We start from the raw sequence: 27,171 nt of genomic DNA, 5'->3' as shown, positions 1-27,171 counted from the left end.
TCCGTGCAGTTTTTCCAGTTTGATCTTTTGTAACTTGGCGGCCGTCCACTCTCAACCAGTTCTCCCAAATGAAGCTTTATATAAATAAATAATCACTGTGTAAATAAATTAAACTGATGACACATCCAGTTATGAAGGTCATCAGCCCTGGATACACGCAGGACATCCGGCCTGCTGAGCCGCTTTAAACAACAAACTGGGATGTGAAATACTGACAGATGTAGAAAAGATGAACACAAAATCAGTTCATATTTTCAAAAATCCAAACAACTGTCACTCTGACATCAGGACTGTTTTGTGAAAATGGGTTAATGTTGGAGGCTCTGACCTGCGTGTGTGTGTGTGTGTGTGTGTGTGTGTGTGTGTGTGTGTGTGTGTGTGTGTGTGTGTGTGTGTGCGTGTGTGTGCGTGTGTGTGTGTGTCTCATCCTGGTTTGTCTTCCCCTGTTTCACCTTCCCTAAGATGGCTGCCATGGCGTTCAAATCAGATTTGTGGATTGCAACTCAGAAAGTTGAGAGTGTTACAACATGCCCAACGTCACCAGAGTGCTGGGTCGCAGGGACCCCGTTGCCGAGGCAACGCGCCGGCAGGCACCTAAACCGATGCCAAAAACTAAGATGGCTGCCGTGGCATGTTAATTATTGAAGAGGGTGCAGACGGAGAGTGGGGGGGACAGCGAGCGCGGCTGCTGGTGGGATGCTGGGTCACAGTTATCCCGTTGCTAAGGTGATGCAAGCTGGCGACGGGCGCGCGGGTCTCATTCAGCACAGCAACGCAACGTGGCAAACAAACCAGACACTAAGATGGCTGCCGCGGGAAGTGAGTGGCGAGCAGGAGCCCTGTTCACCTGCTGATTCAGGTTACAACTCATTCAGATGTCTGTCTCATCTTCCTGGATAACATCAAATGAATGAACTGTAGTTGATCAGATACACTAAACTGTAGTTTATTAGACAAAATAAACTGTAGTTTATCAGAAAAAACTGAACTGTAGTTGATCAAATAAAACTGAACTGTAGTTTATCAGAAAACACTGAACTGTAGTTTATCAGATAAAAGAAACTGTAGTTTATCAGATAACACTGAAATGTAGTTTATCAGATAAAAGAAACTGTAGTTTATCAGATAAAAGAAACTGTAGTTTATCAGATACCACTGAAATGTAGTTTATCAGATAAAAGAAACTGTAGTTTATCAGATAACACTGAAATGTAGTTTATCAGAAAAAACTGAACTGTAGTTTATCAGATAAAACTGAACTGTAGTTTATCAGAAAACACTGAACTGTAGTTGATCAGATAAAAGAAACTGTAGTTTATCAGATAACACTGAAATGTAGTTTATCAGATAAAAGAAACTGTAGTTTATCAGAAAAAATAAATTGTAGTTTATCAGGTAAAACGGAACTGTAGTTTATGAGATAAAATAAACTGTAATATATAAGACAAAATAAATTGTAGTTGATCAGATACAACTGAAATGTAGTTTATCAGACAACATAAACTGTAGTTTATGAGAGAAAAGAAACTAGTTTATCAGATACAACTGAATTGTAGTTTATCAGAAAAAATAAACCATAGTTTATTAGATAAAACTGAACTGTAGTTTATCAGACAACATAAACTGTAGTTTATTAGGTAAAATTGAACTGTAGTTTATCATTTAACACTGTAGTTTATCAGATAAAACTGAACTGTAGTTTATCAGATAAAAGAAACTGTAGGTTATCATGTAAAATAAACTGTAGTTGATCAGATAAAAAAAATCTGTAGTATTTCAGATAAACTTAGTTTATCAGGATTCACTAAACTGTAGTTTATCAGATAACATTATCCGAGCAGGTGTTTGCCTTTTACAGAGTGAGCTTCAACTAGTGATGTTAACTTTAAGGGACAGAGCCATTTTCAGTTTTTATAGTAAAAAAAAAACGTGTCCAACTCAAAGTCAAACTCAGAGTATTTCCGTTACCTAACGCTTCCTTTGCGTTGGCGTTCTAACCTCTGGTGGATTTCTGAGAACTATGGTTAACTGCTCCTCAGATCTCTGCAGGGTAAATCCAGACAGCTAGCTAGACTATCTGTCCAATCTGAGTTTTCTTTTGCACGACTAAAACGACTTTTGAACGTACACATGTTCCACCAAAACAACTTCCTTCCCGAGGCTATTTCGCAGAGGCACCGGGGCTCCGTCGCGCGCTCGGCGCCGCCCCAAGACGATTGTGATTGGTTTGAAGAAATGCCAATAAACCAGAGCACGTTTCTCTCCAATCCCGGGAATGCTGTGTGGACTCGCCAGACTAAAGTAAAAGCAGAATTCTGCAACAGTTAGAGAGAGAGAGAGAGAGAGAGCACTAAAGCATTAAACACACTGACACACAGTACATTAACATACTTAATCCTTCATCTTCCTCATTTTGGCTTGTAGGGATTTTAACCCTTGACCTCTTCCTGTTGAGAGAGGCCGTGCAGCCATTAGACCGATCCGGCCACAGTGTTACATCACCGGATCTCTTTTTACCGTCTTTATATCGTCTATGTAGAACACATTTTAAAGGTGTTTCCGCTCGGTAGAAAGTTTGGATGAAGCTGAGGACTGCAGTCACAGCTTGACTCAGTTGAAAAAAGAAAATTTCCATTGAGTGTCTATGAAGTTAAGAGAAAGTTATTTTTTTAAGATTTTGGGAAGGGATCAGAGTCAGATACCTACTTAAGAGGAACCTGAATGTTTCCTCATGCTCACTAAATAAACAAAAAAGTGAACGATGATGAATTAACCGTGGTGGCGAGTTTTTGCTGAATAAATCATGGGCGATATCTTTTCAGCGTGGAGATTTATTTTGAATGTCACGCTCCTGCTACAACAAAAACAAAAACATGAGAAGGAAAGGATTAAAAACAATAAAAAGTTGTGATGGCGTTACAAATGCAAACGGAGCCCTCGGTGTCCCACAGATGGGACACAGTCGGTTAGCGGGAAAAGTTGTTTATGTCATCTGATCTAAATTTGTGCATCCTTCTCTGCAAAGCTTTATCGCAATCCACCAGTTTTCAGTTTTAGTTCTGTCACTTCTGTTTGATCCCGGCTCAAATTCACGAAGAATAAAATTCAAGCTGATGTAGAAAATATTTGGGAGAAAATAAAAAAGAGCAACATTAAATCAGTAAATAGAAGCCAGAGGATGCAGAGCGCTTGGTACTATTATTTCTCCAGAGATGTTAGGGCTTCAGAGGTTGTTCCAAGAGCCTGACAGCGTAAATCAAGCCCACCTTAACCGGTTCAAACCGAGCGCACGGTTCCTCTGAACATCTGATTCTGATCCCGATCAGCCTGGTGATCCATAAAAACGTTAATAAGGATTAGAGTATCGGCCTCCTGTGTGGACTGACTCACTGCGCTCCGGTCCTGTTTCCACTGCCTATAAACCTGCCTCTACAGCCATCTTCTTAATCTGTCTGTCTGTGGCTTGGAAATAATGAATGTTAGAAAAGAGAACTAAAATACAGCCACAATATTGGACAGAACACGTGCTTCTGGTGATTTAGCTATTCTTAGTGGCTTGCTAGAAGCACAGCTAAATATGCAACACATTCTTCATATGTTACAGTACGAAATAAGACTGGTCACAGGACAGTTAAATTTAGCCGAGAAAATGTTACTGTTAGCCGAGTACAGGGCAGCGCCAGGTGTCTGTCGTTTCAAAGGCTGTTGCAGTTTTTTTTAAAAGACAGGTCCAAGTTCACTAGTCTTGCAAAAAGCTTTTATTAGGATGGCCAGTGTTTCCCCCCAGTGTACTGCAAGCCTGGTGTCCCACCGGGTCGTAGCTGCTCCCCACCAAGCCTAAACCACTGGGAATTATTTTTTTTTAATGTATTTTAAGACATTTTTAAAAGCTACAGTTTTTTTGCGGCTCAGTTGGAAAGTTAGACGTAGTCTTATTTTCAAATTTCCAGTTAGCTTCATTTTGCTCCGGATTTGTCCCGTAACGTAGGATAATGTATGGAATCTGTCTGATAGCTTTTTTTTAATTCAGAATTTCACAATTCAGAAGCTATTTGGCTCTACATTAATGCTGCCATCAGTCTGTGACTGGCCCCAGCCGGGAACCTCGTCCAAAAAAAAGACACCAATAGCCATGAGGGGAAACCATTATGGCTATTTCATATTGAAATATTTAATACAGTAAAATAGAGCTGGGTAACAACGCACACGTAGCGGCACAAATAGACTTCTTCAGGGCTGTTGCAGTTTACTTTTGCCGACAAAAAGTGACATACGATGAAAAGTTAAGTTTAAGCACCGAAACGACTAGTTATGATTAGAAAAAAGATTGTGGTTTGTATTAAAACACCGAGCCCCGACCCATGATTCCTGGGTGAAAGTCATGTGTTCTCCCTGGGACACGAACTCCGCTCCCCCGCTTCAAAGCCCTGTGTTTTAGGCCAAGGGTTCATCCTCTGAGGAGCAGGATAGTGATCATTACATTCAACATCCAGCTATTAGTTGACAAATTGTCATGAGCTAAATTGACGGACAAAATAATGGATACTTCAGCCTGATGGAAGCACTGGAAGAAAAGTCAGGAGGTTTTAAAATCATTGGGAATCAACCTCTGGAGAGCAGAAATATGCATGCTAACTGAAAAACATGGCCAATGGTTGTTACAGTTAAATATCTCACTGGGTCAGATTGTGGGGCGGTCTAATGGACATGGAGGATTAATGTATTAAGGGATTATTGCTGTAGCTGGTGTGACCCTCCTTAAAAGAAATTGAACTACATATCGGTGCTACAGTACAGGGATACTACGGGAAGACCACAAGAACTGGAATTAGTCCGTTTGTTTTCTGTTTCTGATGGTGTTAATGGAGAAGAAAAACAATGTCATCTGCAAACCTGCTCACCACGACCGTCCCTGTCTATCACAGTGAATCACATTACATTCATTTGGCGGATGCTTTTTGTCCGAGGCGACTAAGTGCATCCTCCTCAAACACACAACTGAAAGCATGCTCAGTGCTACAGTATACAGAGTTTTAAAGTCATCTTTTCACTGCTTTCCCTTTTCTACATTTCCCTTTAGAGCTGCAAAGGTTAATCGATTAACCAAATAGTAGTCAACTAAATTAATCACCAACTATTTGGATAATTGATTAATCGGTTTGAATACATTTTAAGAAAGAAAAGATTCATCATCATAAATGTGAATATTTTCTGGTTTCTTCACTCCTCGAAATATCTTTGAGTTGACAAAACAAGACATTTGAGGACGTCGTCTTGGGCTTTGAAAAATGTTTTTCACCATTTTCTAACATTTTACAGACCAATTCTCTAGCCTAATAGATTAATCGAGAAAATAATCGACAGTTTAAATAATCGTTAGTTGCAGCCCTATGGCCCTTACCTCAACACCAGTCTTAAAATCATACATACTGTCAGTCTTTATATAATTAATTCAAATATCAATTCCCTGTCTCAGCCTGAACCTGTGACCCCCTGAAAAACCACCACAGAAGAAGCAGTTTTCAGCAGCGGCATGGAGGCAAGCCTGTAAGAGCCTGTGAGAGCCTCTAATAGCCAACATATGGAAGCTCACTGGTTGCCAGCAACACAATCAGGACTACATTATTTGGCCCACACTGGAATAATAAAGGAGCTAGATCAAAGAGCTGATTACTTCAGCACTCCGGAGCTGCAGGATTCTTTTCTGTTTGTTCTTACTTTATGTCCTTCCTTTATTTCTCTTTGTAGTCTTTGGCGCATTCTTTCTTTCTTTCTTTCTTTCTTTCTTTCTTTCTTTCTTTCTTTCTTTCTTTCTTTCTTTCTTTCTTTTTCCATGACCAGGTATTAAAAATGAGCACCGTATGGATGCTGGGTAGCATCTATCACCATGGCCATTGATGGTGTGTGTGTGTGTGTGAGTGAGAGAGAGAGAAAGCAGTGATGCTGTTGGCTAGAGATGCATTTCAGTACAAACAGCAGCATAACACAAATCTAGATGGATGGAGAGTGAAAACAGTCCGCATGATGTGGACCAGATGTTCGATCACATGGATGGATTGATGGATAGAAAGGATCACGTTTGTGTTCGGAGGATGCAGTTCAGTCGAGCACTGACACGTTGACAGCAGGATATGGTGCGCCCAACTGTTTGTAAGGCTCTATTATTGTGTGTGTGTGTGTGTGTGTGACCTATTTGCATGAAGCCTGGCAGTGCCAGCACAGGACAAAATGGGCATCAAACTAACGCTCCTCTCAGCGTGGCACACCGGCCATTAGTGTGTGTGTTTGTGTGTGAAGGGCTGTTAAATAGCCTTTTCTCCACAGATACTAGCCCACTTTCAGGCTGTTCTCAAAAACGTTCTTACGTATAGCTACAAAAAGTAATGCACTTTAATTTGTATGTATCCCACATATTTATTGCTGTATGCCCCACATTGATTGCTGCTGTATGTGACCATGAAGGTCTGCGTAGGGAGGTGGTCGGGGTGGACGGCTGGGTCATAAAACAGACTTTGTGTCCCGGGGAGAACACAAGACTTTTACCCAGGAAACGGGTGTTCCTGTCCCGGGAGTACTACTGGTGTTTTAATCCAAACCACACCATCTTTTTTCCTAATCTTAACTATACGTTTTGGTGCCTAAACCGTAACTGTCGCTGCCGCATGACGACCACCATCTGTTGGCTAAACTCAACCGCAACGGCGTCTGAAACGACCAGCTCCTGACGGTGCTCTGTACCCGGCTCACAAGTCACCTTTGCTCGGCTAAATTCAACTGTAACACCTCAGCGCTGGTGAGAGCCGGCCCAATTCAGATTCCGTCCAAAGACACAAAACGCTCATCCGCCTCTCTCCGACTGAACGCTGGATTGTGTGATCCTCACGTAAGCTTGTCGCTGCCACTGAAGCTAAACTGCTAACGGAATGCTGTGTGAGCTCACACACAGCGCTAACTGCCATTCAGCTGTACTGTGCTGCACTGTGTGTGTTACCGTTTTGTTGTCTTGTTGTTTAAAGTGTGACAGCTGTCCGGTGTTAATCAGCCAGTCCATGCAGCCTCCCTAACAGCTCACCACAGCATGACTGACCCACTAGAACACACACAAACACACACACACACACACACACACACACACGCGCTTAACAAAAACGACAATAGTCCCTGTTTACCACTTTGATAATGAAGACATGGTAGCTTTTATGTGTGTGTGTGTGTGTGTGTGTGTGTGTGTGTGTGTAGGACACCACTCTAAACCAGGGCTGACACACTTGTTCTCAGTAGAGCCCCTTACACTAACACACACACACACACACACACACACACTCACACACACATATATATAAAACCTACCAAGTTCTCTTTATTCTCTAGCCAAAAATGTTAAGTTACTTAAGCTTGCCTTTTGCTCTGAAGCTTGTGCTTAGTACATATGAGAATAGGCTTTAGCGCGCGCGCACACACTCACACACACACACGGACAACACCCACCGTTCCCAGCTAACAGTAACAGGAGTGAAGGTGCGAGTAACAGCAGCCACGCAGCAGAGAAACTACAACTGAACGCAGGCGCATGTACGACAGACAGTCACAGCACAGAGAAATAAGAGCTGATGTGATAATGTATCGCAGACAGTGTTTTACAAGAGTACAGGACATAAAACCCCAGCTGGGCCTTTTGCTATGTTTTATGATATTGAAGCTGAGTGAGTAAATCTCAGACCAAAGCACCGAATAAATCCTGTGCTACAAACACATCCTCAAATTTTAGGTTTTCGTCAAACACATTCTTCAAATATTATATTAGCCCACCAGCTAATATAGCTAAATGTAACATCACGGCAGCATCCGCACAGTTGATTCACAGCCATCCTAATGTGAAGTATCAATGTTCCATTTATTTTTCCATTCATTCAAACCAAAGGCTAAATTTCAATTCAATTCAATTTTATTTATATTATGAATTCATAACAAGAGTTATCTCAACACTTTACAGATAGAGTACGTCTAGACCAAACTCTATAATTTACCCAAAGAGCCAAAAAATTCCAGTAATTCCCCCAAGAGCAAGCAGTCAGTGCCACAGTAGCGAGGAAAAAGTAGTTAATGGCGTAGCAGGGCACTGCGGGGCATAGCAGGGCACAGCAGGGCACTGCAGGGCGTGTACTGTAAATTAGGGGTGGGGGGAAAAATCGATACAGCATAGTATCGCAATATTTTCTGTGGCAATACTGTATCGATACACAGACGCCAAGTATCAATCTTTCATTATATATGTGTTGTCAGTTTGTCTGCTTGACAATCTGATTTTGCAGCAATACAATTGCAGTGAGATGAACAAACAGAGAAATGTATCTTTTTAGATAAAACAGATGTTGACAAAGTTTCCTTTTGGGGACATAATTTGAAATTGGGAAAAATGTTTAGTTGGAAAAAAGTTAATGAATTGCAATATATCGCAGAATATTGCAATATGTTTAAAATCGCAATAATATCGTATCGTGACATAAGTATCGTGATGATATCGTATCGTAAGGCCTCTGGTGATTCCCAGCCCTACTGTAAATGGGTCAAAAGTAGCGCATTTAGCACAGAAGCTGGTGTACATTTGACCAGAGCTGCAAAGATCAATCGATTAGCTGTCAACTATTAAATGAATCGCCAACTATTTCGATAATAAGTTAAGCACACATTCAAATGACTATGACTCAGTTGTGACCACTGTCGTTTAGCAATAGTAAACAGTAACCTGGTGCATTATAAAAATGATGAAAGGGTTGCTTCTTACTTGTACAATTTACAGCATGAGTTCTCTTTTATATCCAAGCAAAATTGGTATTGTAACTAGGGTCGGGTATCGTTTGGATTTTTACGATTCCGAACCGGTACTTTTAAAACGATTCCGATTCCTAAACCGATTCTTGAAAAACTGAAAAATGACATCAAAGATGTAATATGTTTACTAGCGATCACGTGCAGTGAATGGTTAATATTTTTTTTTTACGTCCGTTTTGGTGAGCCCAGAGGGAGAATATGGCATTTTAAAAGCAGCCTACATTTACGGTAGCTAGCTGACGGTAGACTACAGAGAAAGGGGGATATTTTTACGTCCGTTTCGGAGCGACAGAGGGAAAAAATTTCAGTTGACACCGAAATGAGGAACCAAAATTTGCGATTTGTACCGGGTGTGTAGTGGAACCGGGTTTCAGTACCCAACCCTAATTGTCACTGAAATTTCCCAAACCTAATTGACATTGAATCAAATCGGGACGTTGTGAATCAGAATAGAATGGGGAAATCATTGGGCGATACCCAGCCCTAGTGATAATATTTCCTCCACCCCCTCAACTGCCAGATGGCTTGTTTCTGTACGTGCAGCTGAAAGGCCTCTGTACCCTGACGGCCCTTGTGAAACTACAGCCGGCCGACCAGATACATGAACCATCATCTACTGCTGCTGCTGCCTGTCCCCTCCTTCCAGCTGACCTGGATGTTCAGAAGTTTGATCAGGCTGGCAGGCCCTCAGTCAGACAGACACCGGGAATCAAACCTGTGACTCAGAGACAGAGAGCTTCTCTTCCCATGGCCAGGTCAGGGTGGAAATACCCAGCTATCCAAAGAATGCAGACCCATTCTGCTCCGCTACAGTCCACCTTCCCTTATGGGACACACACGGATGACTCACAGTTTGACTATGTGTGTGTGTGTGTGTGTGTGTGTGTGTGTGTGTGTGTGTGTGTGTGTGTGTGCGGGCGCGCGTGTGCGCTAAAGCCTATTCTCATATGTACTAAGCACAAGCTTCAGAGCAAAAGGCAAGCTTAAGTAACTTAACATTTTTGGCTGGAAGATAAAGAGAACTTGGTAGGTTTTATATGTGTGTTTGTGTGTGTGTGTGTGTGTGTGTGTTTGTGTTTGTGTGTGTGTGTTGATGTGCACGTACATAATTTTGGCAGCTGCGACTTTGCACATTAAAAGCCAAGGGTTTATAAAGACAGAGAGAGAGAGAGAGATAGAGAGAGAGAAAAACTGACCATTCTTTTAACAACCTGCATATTACGATATATTATGACATACAGCACACGCCCTGTGTTTATTTTCAATGTTTTTGACATATTCCAGTTGCATTCAGGCACATGATTGCTGGTCAGACAGGTCAGTGTAATGAAATGCAGGTATGGAGTCTGTACTGTAAATATATACCAACGGATAAACCAGAGACAAACTGTGCAGCAGGTTACCACGACACCAAAAAACCCCTCCGGACCAACTTAAAGCATTTCATTGAAACATCTTGCAGTTATGTGATAACAAGCTTCCACACTGTAAACATTATGATTGTGTATTCAGTCATATTATAGGCTACATCTTCTAATAGTAGCCTCTTTTCCTAGATTAGCGCTTTCTCTGTTTTTGAATAAATTGGTAGATATTTCTTTAGGTCCACCTTGAATTACAGTCACTAGGCTATAGTGTAAAAAAATAAATAAAAGACGAGCCCTCTCTTTTTAAAGGTAAGTATTAAGTCACTGAGGATGAAAGTTTGTCTCCCTTCTGTATGCTGCTGCTAAAAAATTCGACGAATTATGACAGAAAGACAAATAAAATCTGATAAAAGTGCAATTGCAAGGCAATTGAATTACTTCTAAGTTCTGATATTGAACCAAATAAATAGTCTTAGGACACGTGGAGGCTCTGCAGACACGCTTCTAATAACATGCAGCCAAAATATAGAATATAGTGCACTTGAAAAAACGATATAAAAGAGCAAATGTTGGTGATGCTGCAGCTAGCTCAGGCCTTTAATCCTACAGGCTGCATGCTGCCTTCAGGTCACCCTGTCTCCTTTCACTGCAGGAAAGCTCCATAAAACACATCAATTATATATATTTTTTACCTCTGATTACCAATAACATCACGCATCATTTAAATCTCACAGCCACATTTGAACATGCATTAAACCCCTGAACCTAAAACCCAGCATTCAAAATATACATAAATAATGGACAGCGAGCAGTAAATATGAATCTCAATTTCAAACACTGCAGCTTAATAACGTACAGAACCTCCCAAACTTCATCTAAAAAAATCCATTCACATATGATATTGTGATTTTTTTGTGCCGACGATTTTTAAAATTGATTATTTTCCCTAGAATCAATTAAAAAAACAAAAAAAACCTAACCTAAATATTTTCTGTTTATACGGTACCGCATACATCATATCCGTTTCCAGCAAAACAGACAGAAAGCTGAAAAAGCAGAAAGTACAATGACTCAGACTGACTAACTGACATGTGACGTGCATTCTTCGTAGAAAATAATTAGAAATGTCTCATTGTACATTGTCTCTAGAAGTGTATTAGGTCGGCTTCACACTGCCTGCGTGGCGTGAGCGTGCCAGCTGCGTGGCGTGTCCGTTTATATTTCGGCTCCTGTGTTAACAGGTTAGAGCGTGCACACTGCCTGCATGACACGACAACACGTGCATGCTAGAAATAGGGCCAACGCCTATTTTTCACGCGACACACAAGCGTGTTGGAAGCGTTTCCAGGCAAAATAGAATGGGAAAATATGTTCAGATATCGCACCTGTCAATGCAGAACGAAATATTCTGGAGCCTATTTTGCCGTCAATACTGCCGACATTGTCTTTGCTGTAATCAGATCAGTATATAGGCCTATTTATGTTTAACATGAAGTATACTACTGCTTGAGTGCAGGGGAAATGGGAAACATAGGCTACATGTGTCCAGACGAGGCTAGCAGCAGCAGCGCCACCCAACCGACACGCAACAGAAACGCCACGCGTGTGGCCGGCCTTATTCAACTTTTGTTTTTGTCAACTCTCCTGTCGTCCTCAGGTCAAATTTGATCCATTTTCAAAGATATAGATGCACGTTGTACGTTGTATGGAACCCATGCAGGTTAAATTAATGATTACTCTCAGTGCATTTTGGTTGTTTTATTAAAATTATATAGCATTTAAAAAAAAAAAAAACAGCATCCTGACTAAACTTTGACATTAACATGATCCACTCAACATCCTCTGATCTTAAGTATTAGTCAAAATAATTCATAATTCCTGCTTTGTTTTACCCCCAAAGATGAGGTATAATGTCATATAAACTAAGTTTAATGACCATGAATTTTTTTTAAAACATTGAAATAAGTGGCAAAAACGTTTTAAATTCGATTTTGACAAGTTCATGGGAAACAGGAAGACAACACAAGGGTTAAAGAAGGAAAAGAAAATCCCAATACTCGATACCATCTAAGCGCAATGAATGAAAGTCGCAATAGAAATCAAATCGGCACCCCTTTATTGTGAAGGAGTTGAAATCGGGACAAAAAGACAACGTCCCAGCCCTGGTACACAATTAGGGCTGCACAATTATGCGCAATGTTATCAAAATCGCAATATGGACTGGTGCAATATCCAAATCGCAGAGAGGTGCAATATTTGTTAAAAGCTAAATATGTGTCAAAGCATCGTGGTGCTGCAGAGACGTCCTGCCCTACACATCCTATCGTACAGAGTAAAGAAAATATATATTAAAAAATATATATATTTATATTATTTTTGGGTGAAAATGACAATAGTGATACAAAAAAGATCATTCCCTCCAATATCGTGAATCATATCGCGATCGTAGTATCGCAATTCGAGATTTTCCTCATATCGCGAAGCCCTATACACAACGCTAGTCTATGCAAAGCACGTCCAAAATGAACAAAAGTCATCCAGCACCTTTATGCAAGATTAAACCAGAAAAACGTCTCGTTATCAGCGACACATCGGCTCTCCATCAGCAAGCCGCTCTCACACTTCCATTTCAAAACGTCTGACAGCTATGACATCACTAATGACCTGCTAATTACCCTTTCCTACATTAGTAATGAAGATACGGGAAATGGTGAAAGAGAGGTCTCGCCGTTCACTGGCTGAACACTACAGCAAGAGAACATCACACACACGCACACACACACACACACACACACAGTGAGACACAAATATCATCAACTAGGTTGATACTTCTAAAGCATGTGGGCCAAATGCAATTTATTTCCATTATCATGATGTCTGGTGCGGTATTTGTCTGATGCATCATTTAATAACTAGGTCAAAAAACTCAAAGTTGCCAGAAAATCAAATAAAGTGGTTTTGATTTTTGTTTATAGACTGCTGTGATTCTGAAAAAAAACTGCTAAATGTTTACAGAAAAGATATAGTGCAGCTCTATAACTGACTAATACAATTGAGTTATTATCAGAACTAAGAATTATTCATTTTCTGTTGTGTTAATGTTAAAAAAAACACACTACTATGTCTACTAAAACACATCACTATGTCAATTTTTACCTTACTTCCTGTTTAATAAAAAGATGTGTTCAGTGTGTGTTTGTGTGTGTGTGTGTGTGTCAACAGTTCTTTTATGTATCAGTGTGTGTATCAGCCGCATCAGTGTCAGATAATCTGATGCAGAAGGATTAAGTTAAAGCCTGAACGGTGTGTGTGTGTGTGTGTGTGTGTGTGTGTGTGTGTGTGTGTGTGTGTGTGTGTGTGTGTGTGTGTGTGTGTGTGTGAGTGTGTGTGTGTGTGTGTGTGAGTGTGTGAGTGTCTGCCAGACACCACACACACACACACACACCTCACTACCTGCAACATTGACCCCACCGACAGGACAGGGCAGCCCCCCCCCCCCCACCCACACACACAAAAAAAAAAAAACACACACACACACACACACACACACACACACACACACACACACACACACAGGAGAGTGTCTTAAAGCACTCAGACATAGATAGCAAACTCACACACACACAGGCACACTTGTTCAATGTTAATGGAATGTTGTCATCCTAATGTAAAGAAAGGCAAAAGCCTATTTAACCTACCACAGTGTAAGTACACTACACAAAACACACACACACACACATGGCACAAGCTCGGAAAAAAACCTGAAAGACGCTCGGACGTTATTAAATCTTAACCTAGAGAGCCAAACAATAAAAAGTGTAATACACCACAAACACCCCCAAAAAAGAGACACGTTTTCAGCATTTCTAAAAATAAAATTTATAAAAAAAAAAGAAGAAAAGGTGCATGTTGAAACAGACACACATTTCTACAATTTGTAATACACACACACACACACACACACACACACACACATATACAGCAAAGGGTTCAACGTTTATGCTTGTACACAAAGAAAGGACACGTGAGCGCACACACACACTTGCATACAAAAGCACACAAACACGCAATAAATTTGTCTTTTTGTTGTTGTTCAAACAGAATAAGTCAAGCAGATGGAGATACAGGCCCGCACGCACACACACACACACACACACACACACACAGACACACACACACACACACACACGCGTCTATTTATAAAGTAATAATTGCATAACCCGCTGTGCTCTAATTCCAGCCTACTGAGCACACAGGATGTCCACACACACACACACACACACACTGGCATCACAATCACACACACACACACTCACAAAAACATAATACATTTCCCATGTATTAACTCTTTGTAGGCAAAACAAAGTGCACATCAAACTTTTTTTATTTTTGATTTTTTAAAAGGCGATGTTAAGAACGACGTTAAGGCCCCTTCTCAGGATCAGACAACGGCGCCAACACACAGAAGCGCCTTCATTTGCATATTTTCCTGCTGCAGGCGTGAAAAGCTTCTCTCTGTGGCTGAAGTCCTTCTTTCTAAATGTTTAAAAATGAGCCGGGGCAGAGTCATTACACTGACATTACATAACGCTAAACTGTCACTTTAATCTCAAACATAAATACATTTAGTTGATTTAAACATCATCAGATCTTTTTTTTTTTTTTCCAGTCCTTTAGCAGTCCTATTTGATTCCCATGATAGAACTACAATTTATTCATCTGAGGAAAAAATGAATATCTTACATTCTTATCCAACGCTTTTATTTTATTCTCATTTTATCGGGAGAGTCGAGCCCTTGACCCTTGACCTCCTCTCCACCGGCGGTGCGTTTAAAAACCGCAGCTTCTGCCGCTCCACGGCCGAGAGGACTTAAAGCGGCCGACTGAAAGAAAATGCCCTTCAACGGAATTAGAAATGCATTTAAATGTGCACGTCTTCGCAATAACTGGACACGGACGTCCGTTTAAATAAGCAAAACAAAAATGTGGATATTTTCATTTGACGTTCATTTGAAAAAGACAGAATGAGAAATCATATTTCGTGCCCGACTGTAATTGTTCATTAACTGAAAAAAATAAAATCAAAAAAAATCTGCGAATCAAAAAACTAATAATTACAATCTTCTCACAGAAACGCAGCGACGCGGCACTCTCGGCGGCCGACCGCCAGCATCATCAGTGTAGAGTGTTTAAAGTGTGCGTTTCCTTGTAGCTGCGCATTGACAGAGGGCTGCGGGATTTTTTTTTTTTTTTGGCAGGGCACTTTCGGGACCCCTCCTAATTAAAAACTTACTGAATATTCAAATGCTGCGTTAGCATAACAATAGCCGGCTGGCCGGGCCGGCTTTAAATGAGGCCTTTTGTTTTTAGCCCAGCTTTCTGCTGCCTCATTAAGCCGCCGGAGCTTAAGTTAGCGAGCCGACAGCCGCTAACCGAAGGCTCAGGCCTTGTCCCCCCCCCCCACACACACACACACACACACACACACACACACACACACACTCTCCCTTAAACCAAAGCCCCCCGATTCAGCCTCTTCACTGTTTGGTCCTGGCCGGGCCGTAGCTTGTTGCTGCCGCCGCCGCTGCTGCTGCTGCTGCAGATCAGCCCCGAGCCTCTCTGTCTCTCCCCGACCGCTCTGCCCCAGTTTCCACTCGCTCCACTTCTCTGCCTCCGTTAACACACCGACCAGCCTGAACCTGCTCTCACACAACCCACAGGATGACCGAAAAAACACCTCAAAAACCCAGCCACAAAAACAGCCAGCAAGAAAATAGGCCGCAAAAAGACAAGCGTCACTTCATCACACCGATTCTCTTATTTGTGTGTTTTTTCTCTTTCTGTCAGTGGACAGCGGGTGTAAACAAGCTGGGACACAGGACAGACAGACAGACAGACAGACAGACAGACAGAGTGAGACGGAAGTGGTGGGGGTAAAGTGAAGATGGAAAGGAGCTTGGCACCGGATCAAGACCGTTGGCACAACGTGCCATCCAGCAGCCAGCCGCTCAAACAAAGCGGCGATGCCACGCCGAGCCGCCCCCCCCCGCCTCCCCGTGGCACCGCCGTACTAAGGAGCTCCGGCTCCGAGCGAAAGCCGGCAAGATACAAAGAAGGCCCTAAGCTACGGGGGAGAGAGAGAGAGGGAGAGAGAGAGAGCGGGGGTGACAAAAAGCACAAGGCTCCGGAGCCATGGCTGACGACCGACAGGCGCGGGTTGGAAGCGTTCGGCGGGCCGGATGGAGGGCCGGGAGAACCAACAGGCGGCGAGCAGACAGGAGCAGACAGGAGCCGACTGTCGGCGCGGCGGCCTTGGAACAACAGAGGCTCTGTGTCCCGCTGCACGGGTCCCAGCGGCTACCACAGCATCTCTACACACACTACTGTTACCCACCGAATTTAGGCTCATAAACAAGCCGAGGAAAATCTAAACATCAGTCAAAAAAAATTATTTTCACATATATATATATATATATATATATTTAAACAAACATGTAAAAATACAGGATGTATAAAAGACGGATTAAATCCATTTAGAATTAGAAAATATAAATGAAACCACAAGAATTAAAATCGGATTCATAAATCGCATTGATACGAAGGTCATAGATATGTATAACCTCCCAAAAACGCACCATTAACAACGTTTTGTGTCAAAATTCTAACCGTACATTTTCTCTGCAAAATAATTAAATGTGTGCTTGCTGTTTGTTGCATAAATATAATTGTGCGGACAAATATTCACAGCTACCGTATGCGATGGATTGATAAATTCTCTCAGAAGGCCTGTAAGGTGCCAGTTCTTTTTTTTTTTTAAAAGACTTATTATTCATTTTAAAATGGCTTAGATGCATTACTGCTTATATGGTAACAAAGATCAAACAATTTGGACACACAATTCTTAAAAAAAAAAATTATAAGATTATTTCGGTCCTTATTTCTGTCCTTGTTTTCGGTCCGTCCTCTCGCTGTCACCTCCTCTTTATTTTCTCCTTCTTTTTTTTCTCCTCTTGAACTCTGGAAAGCGGCAAATAGGGGTCAAAGGTGAGACGAAGGCGGACGGACAGTTCACTGACAGGTGGATCTGTAGGAAATCCCAGCCTTCCGTCTTCATTTACACCTGCGACTTGCACACAATTCCTGCTTTTAACGCCAGAAAACCTGTGAAATCCATTCACCCTCGCTTCGCTTTACACCCTGGTCCTCATTTCTAGCCCTTACTTCATCCCCCTCTCTGTAAATCACTTCACCCTGGTTACTGGTTTTACAGGTGGGGGGTTACTGGGAGACAGACAGACAGAGAGACAGGCCCACAGGAGGTCAGACAGCTTCATACTTGTATACTGTATGACAACCACTTTCTCAGATGTATTTCTTTTTAGGGTCGCGGTTTATGGTTCTCAATTTTTTAGATACTCAGTATATTTTAAATGAAGATGAACAATTATGGGTTCTATATATTTGAAGTCTTCACACAGACAGATATGAAAAAGGACAGATGGGTAGACTTCCAACTTTAACACTTTCAGAATTTGCTGCACTCCTATTATTTGAATGGCATGAAAATGGATTGAAAATAAATTGCAATAACATAATATCAGTGATATCATTCTGAAGTACAAGAATCTAAGGGCAGACGTATATTTCCCAGCTTTGCCGTGAACGCGTGTTCCGAGGTTATGGGTGAAATAACTGAACGCTACTATAATAAGATATCGCAAACATCATTTGAGGCCAAATTACGACGGAGAAATCCACTTTTTTTTTTCATGGGAAGAAATGAAATGAAAAAAATGAAAAAAATACGACAAGCCACAAGTCCCTGAATGAGACACACAACCAAACAAACACGGAGAACCGCACGTGTGTCAGTCGCCACAGAGCAACACAAAAAAGTAATCTTTCATTCGATGCAATACTGAGGCTGTTATTTTGCCGCATTTACGTCCTTTAAAAGAAAAAGAAAGAAAAAGAAATAAGCGACAGAAAAAGACAGAAATAAAGCTGTGAGAAGGCTTATTTCATGCGCACAATCAGGAAGACAATAAAAAAAAACACTAGATTACCGACAATTTTTTTTAATACAATATTTCTAATAGCCGAGGTGTGATACACACACACTGTAAACCCAAATTCATCACATTTCAGAAGAGTCGGTCCAACCTATTTATCCATGCGCTACGCACTCCACAGCATCTGTCACACACGCACGCACGCACGCACGCACCCACACACACACACACACACACACAGTTATTTCCCCCGCTAAACAACAGCACCGCTGTTTTTAAAAAAAAATTTCTTCCAAAAATAAACCCCAACAGAGTCGCAGTCCGGCGGAGACCCGGCGCACTGTTGAGTCGGTGCGTAAAAAGCCACGCTCTTCACCTTCACACCTTCTCTCTCCCTCTCCCTCTCTCTCTCTCTCTCTCTACTCTCTCTCACTTCTCCTTTCATTCCCCTCTCTCTCTCTCTCTCTCTCTCTCACCCAAACCCTCACGGAGGAAGACAAGAAACGGTACGGAGGGATGGAAGCTCGCGCCTTACCGCTTTGCCGTTGTAGTAATACATCAGTGAGCTGCCCGTCATCCCGGGGATGGTGTACGCGCAGTACATCGTTCCTCTCCTCCGCAGAAAGAAACGCTCGATCTCTCCCTTTTTCTCTTTCTCCGCGTGTCTCTCTCTCTCTCTCTCTCTCCCTCCCTCTCTCTCTCTCTGTTTTGGGTTTATCACGTTTTCCCCCCGCCCGTTCTCTTTTCTTACTCTCCACCTTTTCTTCTTTTTCCCCCCTCTAGCTACCCGTTGGAACTTTTTTCCTCAGGATTTGTTATGGTCTCAAACTCTCGGCGCTCCGCTCGCGTGCTCCTGCCTGCGTGTTTTTTTTCCCCGCCGACAATTCCTTCAGTTGCATTTTCCCATATGGCCGAGCCGAGGCACGCGGAATATGCAAAGTAGGTAGAGAGAGCGCGAGAGAGAGAGTGAGCGAGAGAGAGGGGGTGGGCCACTTCTCTCTCTCTCTCTCTCCCTCTCTCTCTGTTTCCCCCTCTCTCTCTGTTTCCCCCCTCTCTCTCCCTCTCTCTCTCTCTCTCTCTGTTCCCCCTCTCTCTCTCTCTCCCTCTTCCTCTCTCTCTCTCTGTTCCCCTCTCTCTCTCTCTCCCTCTTCCTCTCTCTCTCTTTCTCTCCCTCTGTTTCTCCCCTCTCTCTCTCCTCTCTCTCTCCCTCTCTCTCTCTCTCTCTCTCTCTCTCTCTGTCTCTCTGTCTCTCTCCCTCTGTTTCTCCCCCCTCTCTCTCCCTCTCTCTCTCTCTCTCTGTCTCTCTCCCTCTGTTTCTCCCCTCTCTCTCTCTCCCTCTGTTTCTCCCCCCTCTCTCTCTCTCTCCTCTCTCTCTCTGTTTCCCCCTCTCTCGCGCGCACACACTCGCACTCACACACGGAAAATGTACGGAGAGAGAGGTTGAAACGTAGCGCGCGCACACAAACACACACACACACACACACAGACAGGCGCTCGCGGACACGCGCGCGGTCGCCGACACTCTTTCAACTTTCCACAGTAAATCTGGAAGTCATCCCTCCTCCCTCCCTCCCTCCCTCCCTCCCTCCTCGCGCGATGCTGCAGTTCGCCGCCTGTCTTTGAACTGAGCCGAACGTTCACTTTTTCCACCGCTTTCTTTCAACACCCTCTCCTCCTTTTAATCCTCTTCTCCCCTTTTTCTCCCACTCCTCTTTGCTCCTCCGCTCCTCTCCTGTTCCACTCATCTCCTCCTCCCTTGTTTTCTCCCCTCTCGTTTTCCTCATCTGTATCCTTATTGCTCTCTTTCCTCCTCTCCTATTTCCTCCGTTATTCACTTGTTTCCTGCCCCCCTTGTTTCCTTCTCCCCCCCATTGTTTCTCCTCCTGTTTCCTTCTTCCTCCCCTTTCCCATTCTCTCCTGTTTCCTCCTCTCCTATTTCCTTCCTTATTCCCTTGTTTCCTACCCCTGTTTACTCCTCTCCTCCCCAGTTTGTTTCTCCCATCTCCTTCTTTTCCACCTTTAGTCTTCTCCTTTTGTTTCCTCCCTTACTTCTTTACTATTTACTCTCCTCCTTTTCCCCTTTGTTTCCTCCCCCTTGTTACCTGATGTCCTCCCATCTTCCTCTTCCTTTCCCGCCTCCACTCTTTCTTCCTCCCCCTTTTTCCTTTTCCTCGTTCCTTTCCTTGTTGTTTCCCTTTGTTTTTGTTTTCTTCTTCTCCTCTCTCTTGTTTCCTCTCTCCTATTCCCATTATCCCCTTGTTTCCTCCCCTTGTTTACTCTCGTCCTCCCTTGTTTGCTGCTCCCGTCTCCTTCTTTCTTTGAATCTTCCCCTTTTGTGTGTTCCTTTCCTTCTTTCCTCTCCTCCTTTCTTCCCTTGTTTCCTCCCCCCTTGTTTCCTAATGTCCTCCCGTCTTCTTCTTCTGCCTGACCCACCTCCCCGCTTTTTCCCTCCTTCTCTCTCGTTTCCTCCTTTATTATGCCCTCCCTTATTACCTTGTTTCCTCCCCATGTGTTTACTCCTCTCCTCTTTCCTTGCCTTGTGTCAGATGTCAGCTGTCCCTGGTCAGAGTCTTGTAGATTTTGTAGACTTTTTCTAGAATCTTTCATTTCATATTTTCCACAGACTAATTTCTTTACAAAAACATTTGAAAAGCAAAATATTTTACTTACATTAACACATACATTTTCAAAATATATACAGTTCTCTCCCCACCTCTCATCTTTTAACTTTTCTCTCTTTTTTTGGCACTCTCCTCCAGTGTTCGAATTATACCGTGAGCTTCGGGGGGGGGGTCTATTTCGACTGGCGACGTCACTCTCCACTTTATATTGGCTTACAAGATACGGACAATATTTGCTTGGTACAGAGAGCTTCAGGAGCTGCGTGAACTTTTAGCTAGCTAGCTAGACACTAGCTAAGTTTCCATCCACTTCGTCAATCGAATTATCTGAAGTTCGGTAAAAAAACTCATGCGAATAAAGCTGGTGAAAGTGTGTTTCCATCCAACGGCTTTAAAGCGAATGAAAACCTTTGCGTAATGACGTCACATGCTGTTTTGCGATTAAATTGGTATATCGAATTGATTTGAGACTTTATAAGGTGTTTCCTTTCATTTTTGCACTTAATCGTACAACATTCAAGCAAACTTTTGCAAACAAAGTTTTGCTAGACAGAAGTAGTTGTTGTTAACATAAGAAGCCAAGGAAGCTACAATGGGCCTTTGGCCGAGGATCTGATCCAGCTCATCAAAAAGGTGGAACTTGCCTTTTATTTTTCCTCCGGCACCGCTGTTTGAGCCCCTTCCATTTACTCCGGAGGACGTCCCACTGCTTTTCATAACCTTTGTTGGCCATTTCCTTCGCCAGTTCCTGATAAATTATGCCATTTCTTAGATTTTTGCTATCTAAAATAGCCGTTATATTTTGCTTGTAAATTAAATTCAAAAAGTCTCTTGTCTCCTCGTTCGTCCACTTCCATCTGTCTTTGTTGACACCTGTAATGTGTGCAAACAGAGCGGAAATACTGGGCGGCAATGAACTAAAACTTCTTCTTCTTCGTTTTATTGCGGGTTGCAACCATAAAATGACTTAAAACTTAATCGCAATTCATTAATTTATTCGGCAAATAACGTTTCCATCAGCGTTTATCACATAAGCCGATCTATATATATATATATCGATCAAGAGAAAATCCGATGTGACCAAACATATTTCCTTTGAGTCGATATTCATGAAATTCTATCGAATTTTACTGTTTCCATGAGGCATTTTTCATTCGATATCCCTTAATTCGGATAAAAAGGTGTGGCTGGAAACATAGCTAATGACTTCATTATAAGGCCCGGACACACAGAGCCTATACACATTCAGCAACTGCACGGCCTATTTCTCGATTAAAATGTTTTCAGAAACATGTTTCGGTGGGACAGGTGTTGCGAATTAGCCATGGCTACAAACTGTGATACAGGCATCGGATTGTTATTTCTGTAATAATCTATGTTTTTTGTATCTGTCCCTATTTAAATAAACTACAAATAAACTTTTAGTCCAATATGAGATCGTATTCTGAACGAGCCACCATGACAGTCTGGCTTTGATTTTCCGGAGAAGCCAGAGCCACGTGACGCGTTCGTCCAATCAGCTGCCGGTTTTCAGTTTTGGGCAACAATACAGATTAGCGCCGCATGCTGTTATGGAGACGTATTACGTCTCGTCTCTTTGGTGTGTGCCGAGGCGTTTTTTTAACCAACTCGGGGAGACTGATCAGCCCGACTGGCTTTTCTGCCGACGTTTGGCCGTCGGCTCTGTGTGTCCGGGCCTATAGATGAGAGAAACACTATGAACAACCAAATTCAGACAGTTCTGAAAACCTGTTTATGACGAGCTGCTCATAACATTTGCCACAAAGCACAACGCATGATGATACACGTGGCAGTCAAAACCATAAGGCAGAGATTCAGGGGCCATCCACACGGAAGCGCTTTTTGGTGTAAACGCACGTTTTGAATCGTTTTGGCCGATCGTCCAAACGAATCCTGTCAACGCGCTGCCTGAAGACGCACTTTTTTTGAAACCTGGTCCCAGGGTGAAAGAAATTCGAAAACGCCGCCCTTGCGTCGAAGCCGCATACTTGCGCATCGACGATGTCATCGCCACATCCCTCGACCTCTAGCCTTCGACCTCTTCATCCCGCGACGTCGTTTCATAACAACAACAATGGCGGACCACGTACTTGTGTTCCTGCTGGAGAAGATATTGAGCCTATTAGGGATACTGGGGCAAAATATACTGTGTCTGTATACAGCGCGAACGCTTTATGCGCATGCTCCGCCTCTTCTTCTCCGTTTTTTGGTGAATTTCTGCAGCAGAAACAGCGCCACCTGTAGGCCTGGAACATGAAGTAGCGTGTTGAGTCATTTCCAAATGGATCCCTTTGGACGCAAACATTCTTGAAACGATGCCAGGGAAGACGGGGACGTGGCGTAAAGTTGATTCAACCGCTTACTCTTAATTTCGCTGACACACCGGCGCCTGCGCCCGTACCCGGTACGTACGTTTTGACGGCTAGTGAAGTGATATCAAAGAACCATAGCAGAGAACACAGTCTGAACATACCAGAGAAATGGTAGGCTAAGGCCCAATGGGGAGTGAGGGTTTGAAAATGGTATTTCATTAGATTATTTCCTGAATTGTTGGTATGTGATGGTAATACTGCATTTAAATACATCCAATTTTGGATACGCTAACATTATATTTTATAAAAAATTTTCAGTACCCCCCAAACTATTATTTTCATCCCTTTTGGGAGGGTCCAAGTCTCATCTAGGGGAAACCGCCCCCCCCCCTCCCCCCCCGTAATTCGAACAGTGCTCTCCTCGTCTCTTCTTCTTTGGTGGGAGATCTGTGATGTTTGCTCTTTGAGATGATGACATATTTGTTCCGTATTCAAATTCCTCTGTAGCCTCTACGTGAAAAGTAGAGTGAAATAGCCTTGCATATGTTAAAAGTCAAATTTAACTTACACATAAAAAAAAAGTCTAATTGAATTCTTCTTCCTTTCCCGCCTCCCCTCTTTTCCCCTTTTTTCTCGTTCCCTCCTTTCATATTTCCTCCATTATTCACGTTTCCTTCGCCCTCGTTTCCTTCTCTCCCCCGTTCCTTTCTCCTCCTCTTTCCTCCTCTCCTATTTCCTCCCATGTTGCATTCCTGTGTGTTGACTCCATCCGTTTCTAAATTAAAAGATTTTCTTTTAAATATTCCCAGAACAACAACTTGTCAGTTGCCATGGTGACCGGCTACCAGTGACCATCTGATACTGGGTTTATGACTAATGATCAGTTTTGAAGTCACACATTGAATGTCTGAGTCACGAGCTGTCAGCAGCCAATAGATTAGTTCTGAACTCCTCTCTGTTAATCAGGCTGTACGCTGAAGCAGATCTGGATACATTAACCCTTGTGTTGAGTTTTTAAAAAAGCAGATATTATGAATTATTTTGACTAATAGTTTAGATAGGAGGATGTTAACTGAATCACAGACGGGTTCATGTCACAGTTCAGTCAGGATGCGTTTTTAAAACAAATAAAAAAAATTAAAATGCTATCAAATAGAATAAAACACCCAAAATTCAATGGAAGTAAATCATTAATTTCATCTGCGAAGAATGTTGTATGGGTAACATACAACGTACGTCCGTGCATCATTGTTATTTTTTGGCAATTTCTTTGAAAGAAACCTATATATCTGAATTTTTTTTTTTAAACGTTGAAAATGGGTCAAATTTGATCCGAGGACAACATGAGTGATTCTTAGCATGTAATTACTTCATTCTATTAAGCTGTACTTAAGTTATGTTTTTAAGTCATGCTTACTTATAAACAAAATAGTTCCATTTAATCAAAAAATTATTAGTTAAAAAGGAAGAACATGTTACACCAACTTGACATAATTAAGTTCGTAGAACGTTTTCTAAAACTTTGAGAATACACAACTTAATCTATTTAATTACTTTAAACGTTCGGGTTGACAGTGTGCTTTTTTCATGAGGGCGACACACGTTGAAATCAACGTAAGAAAACAATGTTCAAACTCAAACTGGCCAATAGGAGGCGCCACAAAAACCTTTAAATGTGCCGACCTGAATGGGTGTTTGTCTGAATTCTTTTTTCCTGGCACACGATGTTACTTTAATCCCAGACAACCGGCTGGGACTGTTTGGTGTGGCCTTTTTTTTTTTTTTTTTAATCAAAATATAATGGTGTTAAAACAACAGTTTTGTGTGAGGAGCTGTCGAACTGGTTGCGACAAAGTTTCATTCAAACTGGTCAGATGGCGCCTTGGAAATGAAAGGTAAACTTTAAAAAAAATACCACAGAGCCTCCATTGTGAGTCTGATAGACATGCAGGTTTGTGTACGGACCCAGAAACACACACTGCCCAGATTTACCACAACACCGTATATGTCTGCCAGGAACGACTGGGCACAGTTGGAAAGCAATGAATTACAATTACTCCCGTGTTACTGTAATTGTAATTGTAGTAGTCTTTTTTAATTACCTTTACTTACGTAGGTCTTGTTTGAAGTATTGTGCCCTGCTACATTTTAACCCTTGTGTTGTCTTCCTGTCAACCCTTTATTTCGACGTTTTTTGACCCTTTTCCAATTTTTGTTTTTGCTTTTTCCAACGTTTTAAATTGCAAAATTTTTCTTCTACACATTTTCAGCGCTTATTTCTACATCCCATATTTTCTGATATAAAACAAAAATTGAAAACGGGCCAATGTGGCCCACAGTCATCACAAGGTAAAATAGAAAAAGTCAATACAAAAAGGTCTCTAACGTTGTTAAACTAAAATCCAAAGTGCGATATGGCTTTGTGCCCTTATCAAATGGCAAAAGACTGAAATTTTAAGTGCTCATATTATGCTTTTTGGCTATTCCCCCTTTCCTTTATTGTGTTCTATATCTTTTTTGTGCATGTTATAGGTTTACAAAGTGAAAAAGGCCAAAGTCCCCCCCCAAAGGGACTTACCATCTCCAACAGAAAACACTGTTCACAAACTGCTCCAAACAGCTCTATTGTAGTCCAGCCTTTACTTCAGAGACAGACGTGGTCACTTTGGAACACACGTTATAATGCTCGCCTAGCTGCTAGCATGGCACGCCCTCATACTCTGCTTCTGACTGGCTAGTAGTCCTTACCTAGGTACTGTCAGGGCACGCCCTCATACTCTGCTTCTGACTGGCTAGTAGTCCTTACCTAGTTACTGAGCATGTGTGACTCCCAACAAAGATGGAACAGAAGTGAGATGCCTCACTCTGTAGCTAAACCAGAGAGCTCAACACACAGGGTGAAAAGAGGAGCTGCAGCAATGTGCAGTACAACAAAAATATGGTGTTTTTTGAAAATTAAACCATGTAAACCTATTCTGATATAACCTCTAAATACAATTATGGACCTGACAATGAGCATAATATGAGGGTAGGTAGGTATAAATAAGATATTGAATAAGTATAATTATAAATAGATACTCCCACCGCTGTTAAATAGTAACTAAGTCACTTTTACACTAGTAAACACTATTACATTTTAAATGAACTACTTTTTACTTGAGTAGATTTTTATACTGGTGGTTTGACTTGTACTTAAGTACAAGTTCATGGAAGTCATTTTTTTCTTAAGTAGAAGATTTTTGTACCCTTTTCCACTTCTGATATTGTGATATTTGTAGCTGCTTCAAATCCGGTTGTTTTAATCGGCTTTCACGTTGTTGGAGCTGTCTATAACAAGGGAGGTATACAGAGATTAAGGAGATTAACAGTTAACAGAACTACATCCTGCTTCAACCTTGGCCTCTTGTACTTACTGTAGTCGGGCTGTTCTCATGAACCATCGGTACATATAGCTACGATAAGCAAAGCACTGTAATGCATATGCATTCCATGTATTTATTGCTGCATGCACTACAGTGACTGCTGCTGTATAAAACCACTCGCAGGGCTTTCAAGCGGTGTAGCAGAGTTTGTGTCCTGTGGAAAACACAGGACTCTCACCCAGGAAACGACTGGTTGTGTCCCTGGTAGAGCTTAGATCAGGCCCAAAAAAAATCAAGCCCGGCCCGACACATTAACTGTAATTATGAGCCCGTCATTGCAGAAATCAGTTTAGAAGGGGTATGCTTGGAGAAGTAACAAAAGAGGATGTTGAAGGCTGACTATCATCTTTTTTGCTATGGCGAGCCTGCTTCATGTGTCTGTTCATCGTCCCTGTTTTTTTTGCTGTTATAGGCGAGCAGCGTCCCGCACTTAATGCGCTCGACAAAGCCAACACGTATGTTGTCGCTGCCCACGACTTGTTTAAAATGGTTCCATACCTCCGACTTTCCTCCAAACTTGCTCAAAGGTAGGCTAATTCTCCTGTTTTTCTTTTTTTCTTTACATCTTCAAGCTCCATGTTGCA

General features: G+C 42.1%; 1 protein-coding gene across 10 annotated transcripts in view; it reads right to left on the bottom strand.

Moving 5' to 3' along the window:
- The window catches only part of LOC120544931 (transcription factor 4-like), a 403,968-nt gene that overhangs the window by 77,554 nt on the left and 299,243 nt on the right, over window positions 1-27,171 (bottom strand). Inside the window, exon 1 of one of the 10 annotated variants that reach the window (XM_039778825.1) lies at window positions 18,747-19,167. The exons of 8 other annotated variants lie outside the window; for them this stretch is intronic. In XM_039778825.1, the coding sequence (XP_039634759.1) occupies window positions 18,747-18,815 (69 nt within the window). In that variant the 5' untranslated portion in view covers window positions 18,816-19,167. Of the gene's footprint in view, window positions 1-18,746; window positions 19,168-27,171 lie in introns of those variants that run through there. One more of the 10 variants, XM_039778826.1, reaches the window with a different exon arrangement.

This window comes from Perca fluviatilis, chromosome 17 (assembly GCF_010015445.1).
Source record: "Perca fluviatilis chromosome 17, GENO_Pfluv_1.0, whole genome shotgun sequence".
In the NCBI taxonomy this organism is placed as follows: domain Eukaryota; kingdom Metazoa; phylum Chordata; class Actinopteri; order Perciformes; family Percidae; genus Perca; species Perca fluviatilis.
The sequence above is the reverse complement of the archived record's forward strand: the minus strand, read 5'-3'. Positions and strand labels throughout refer to the sequence as shown.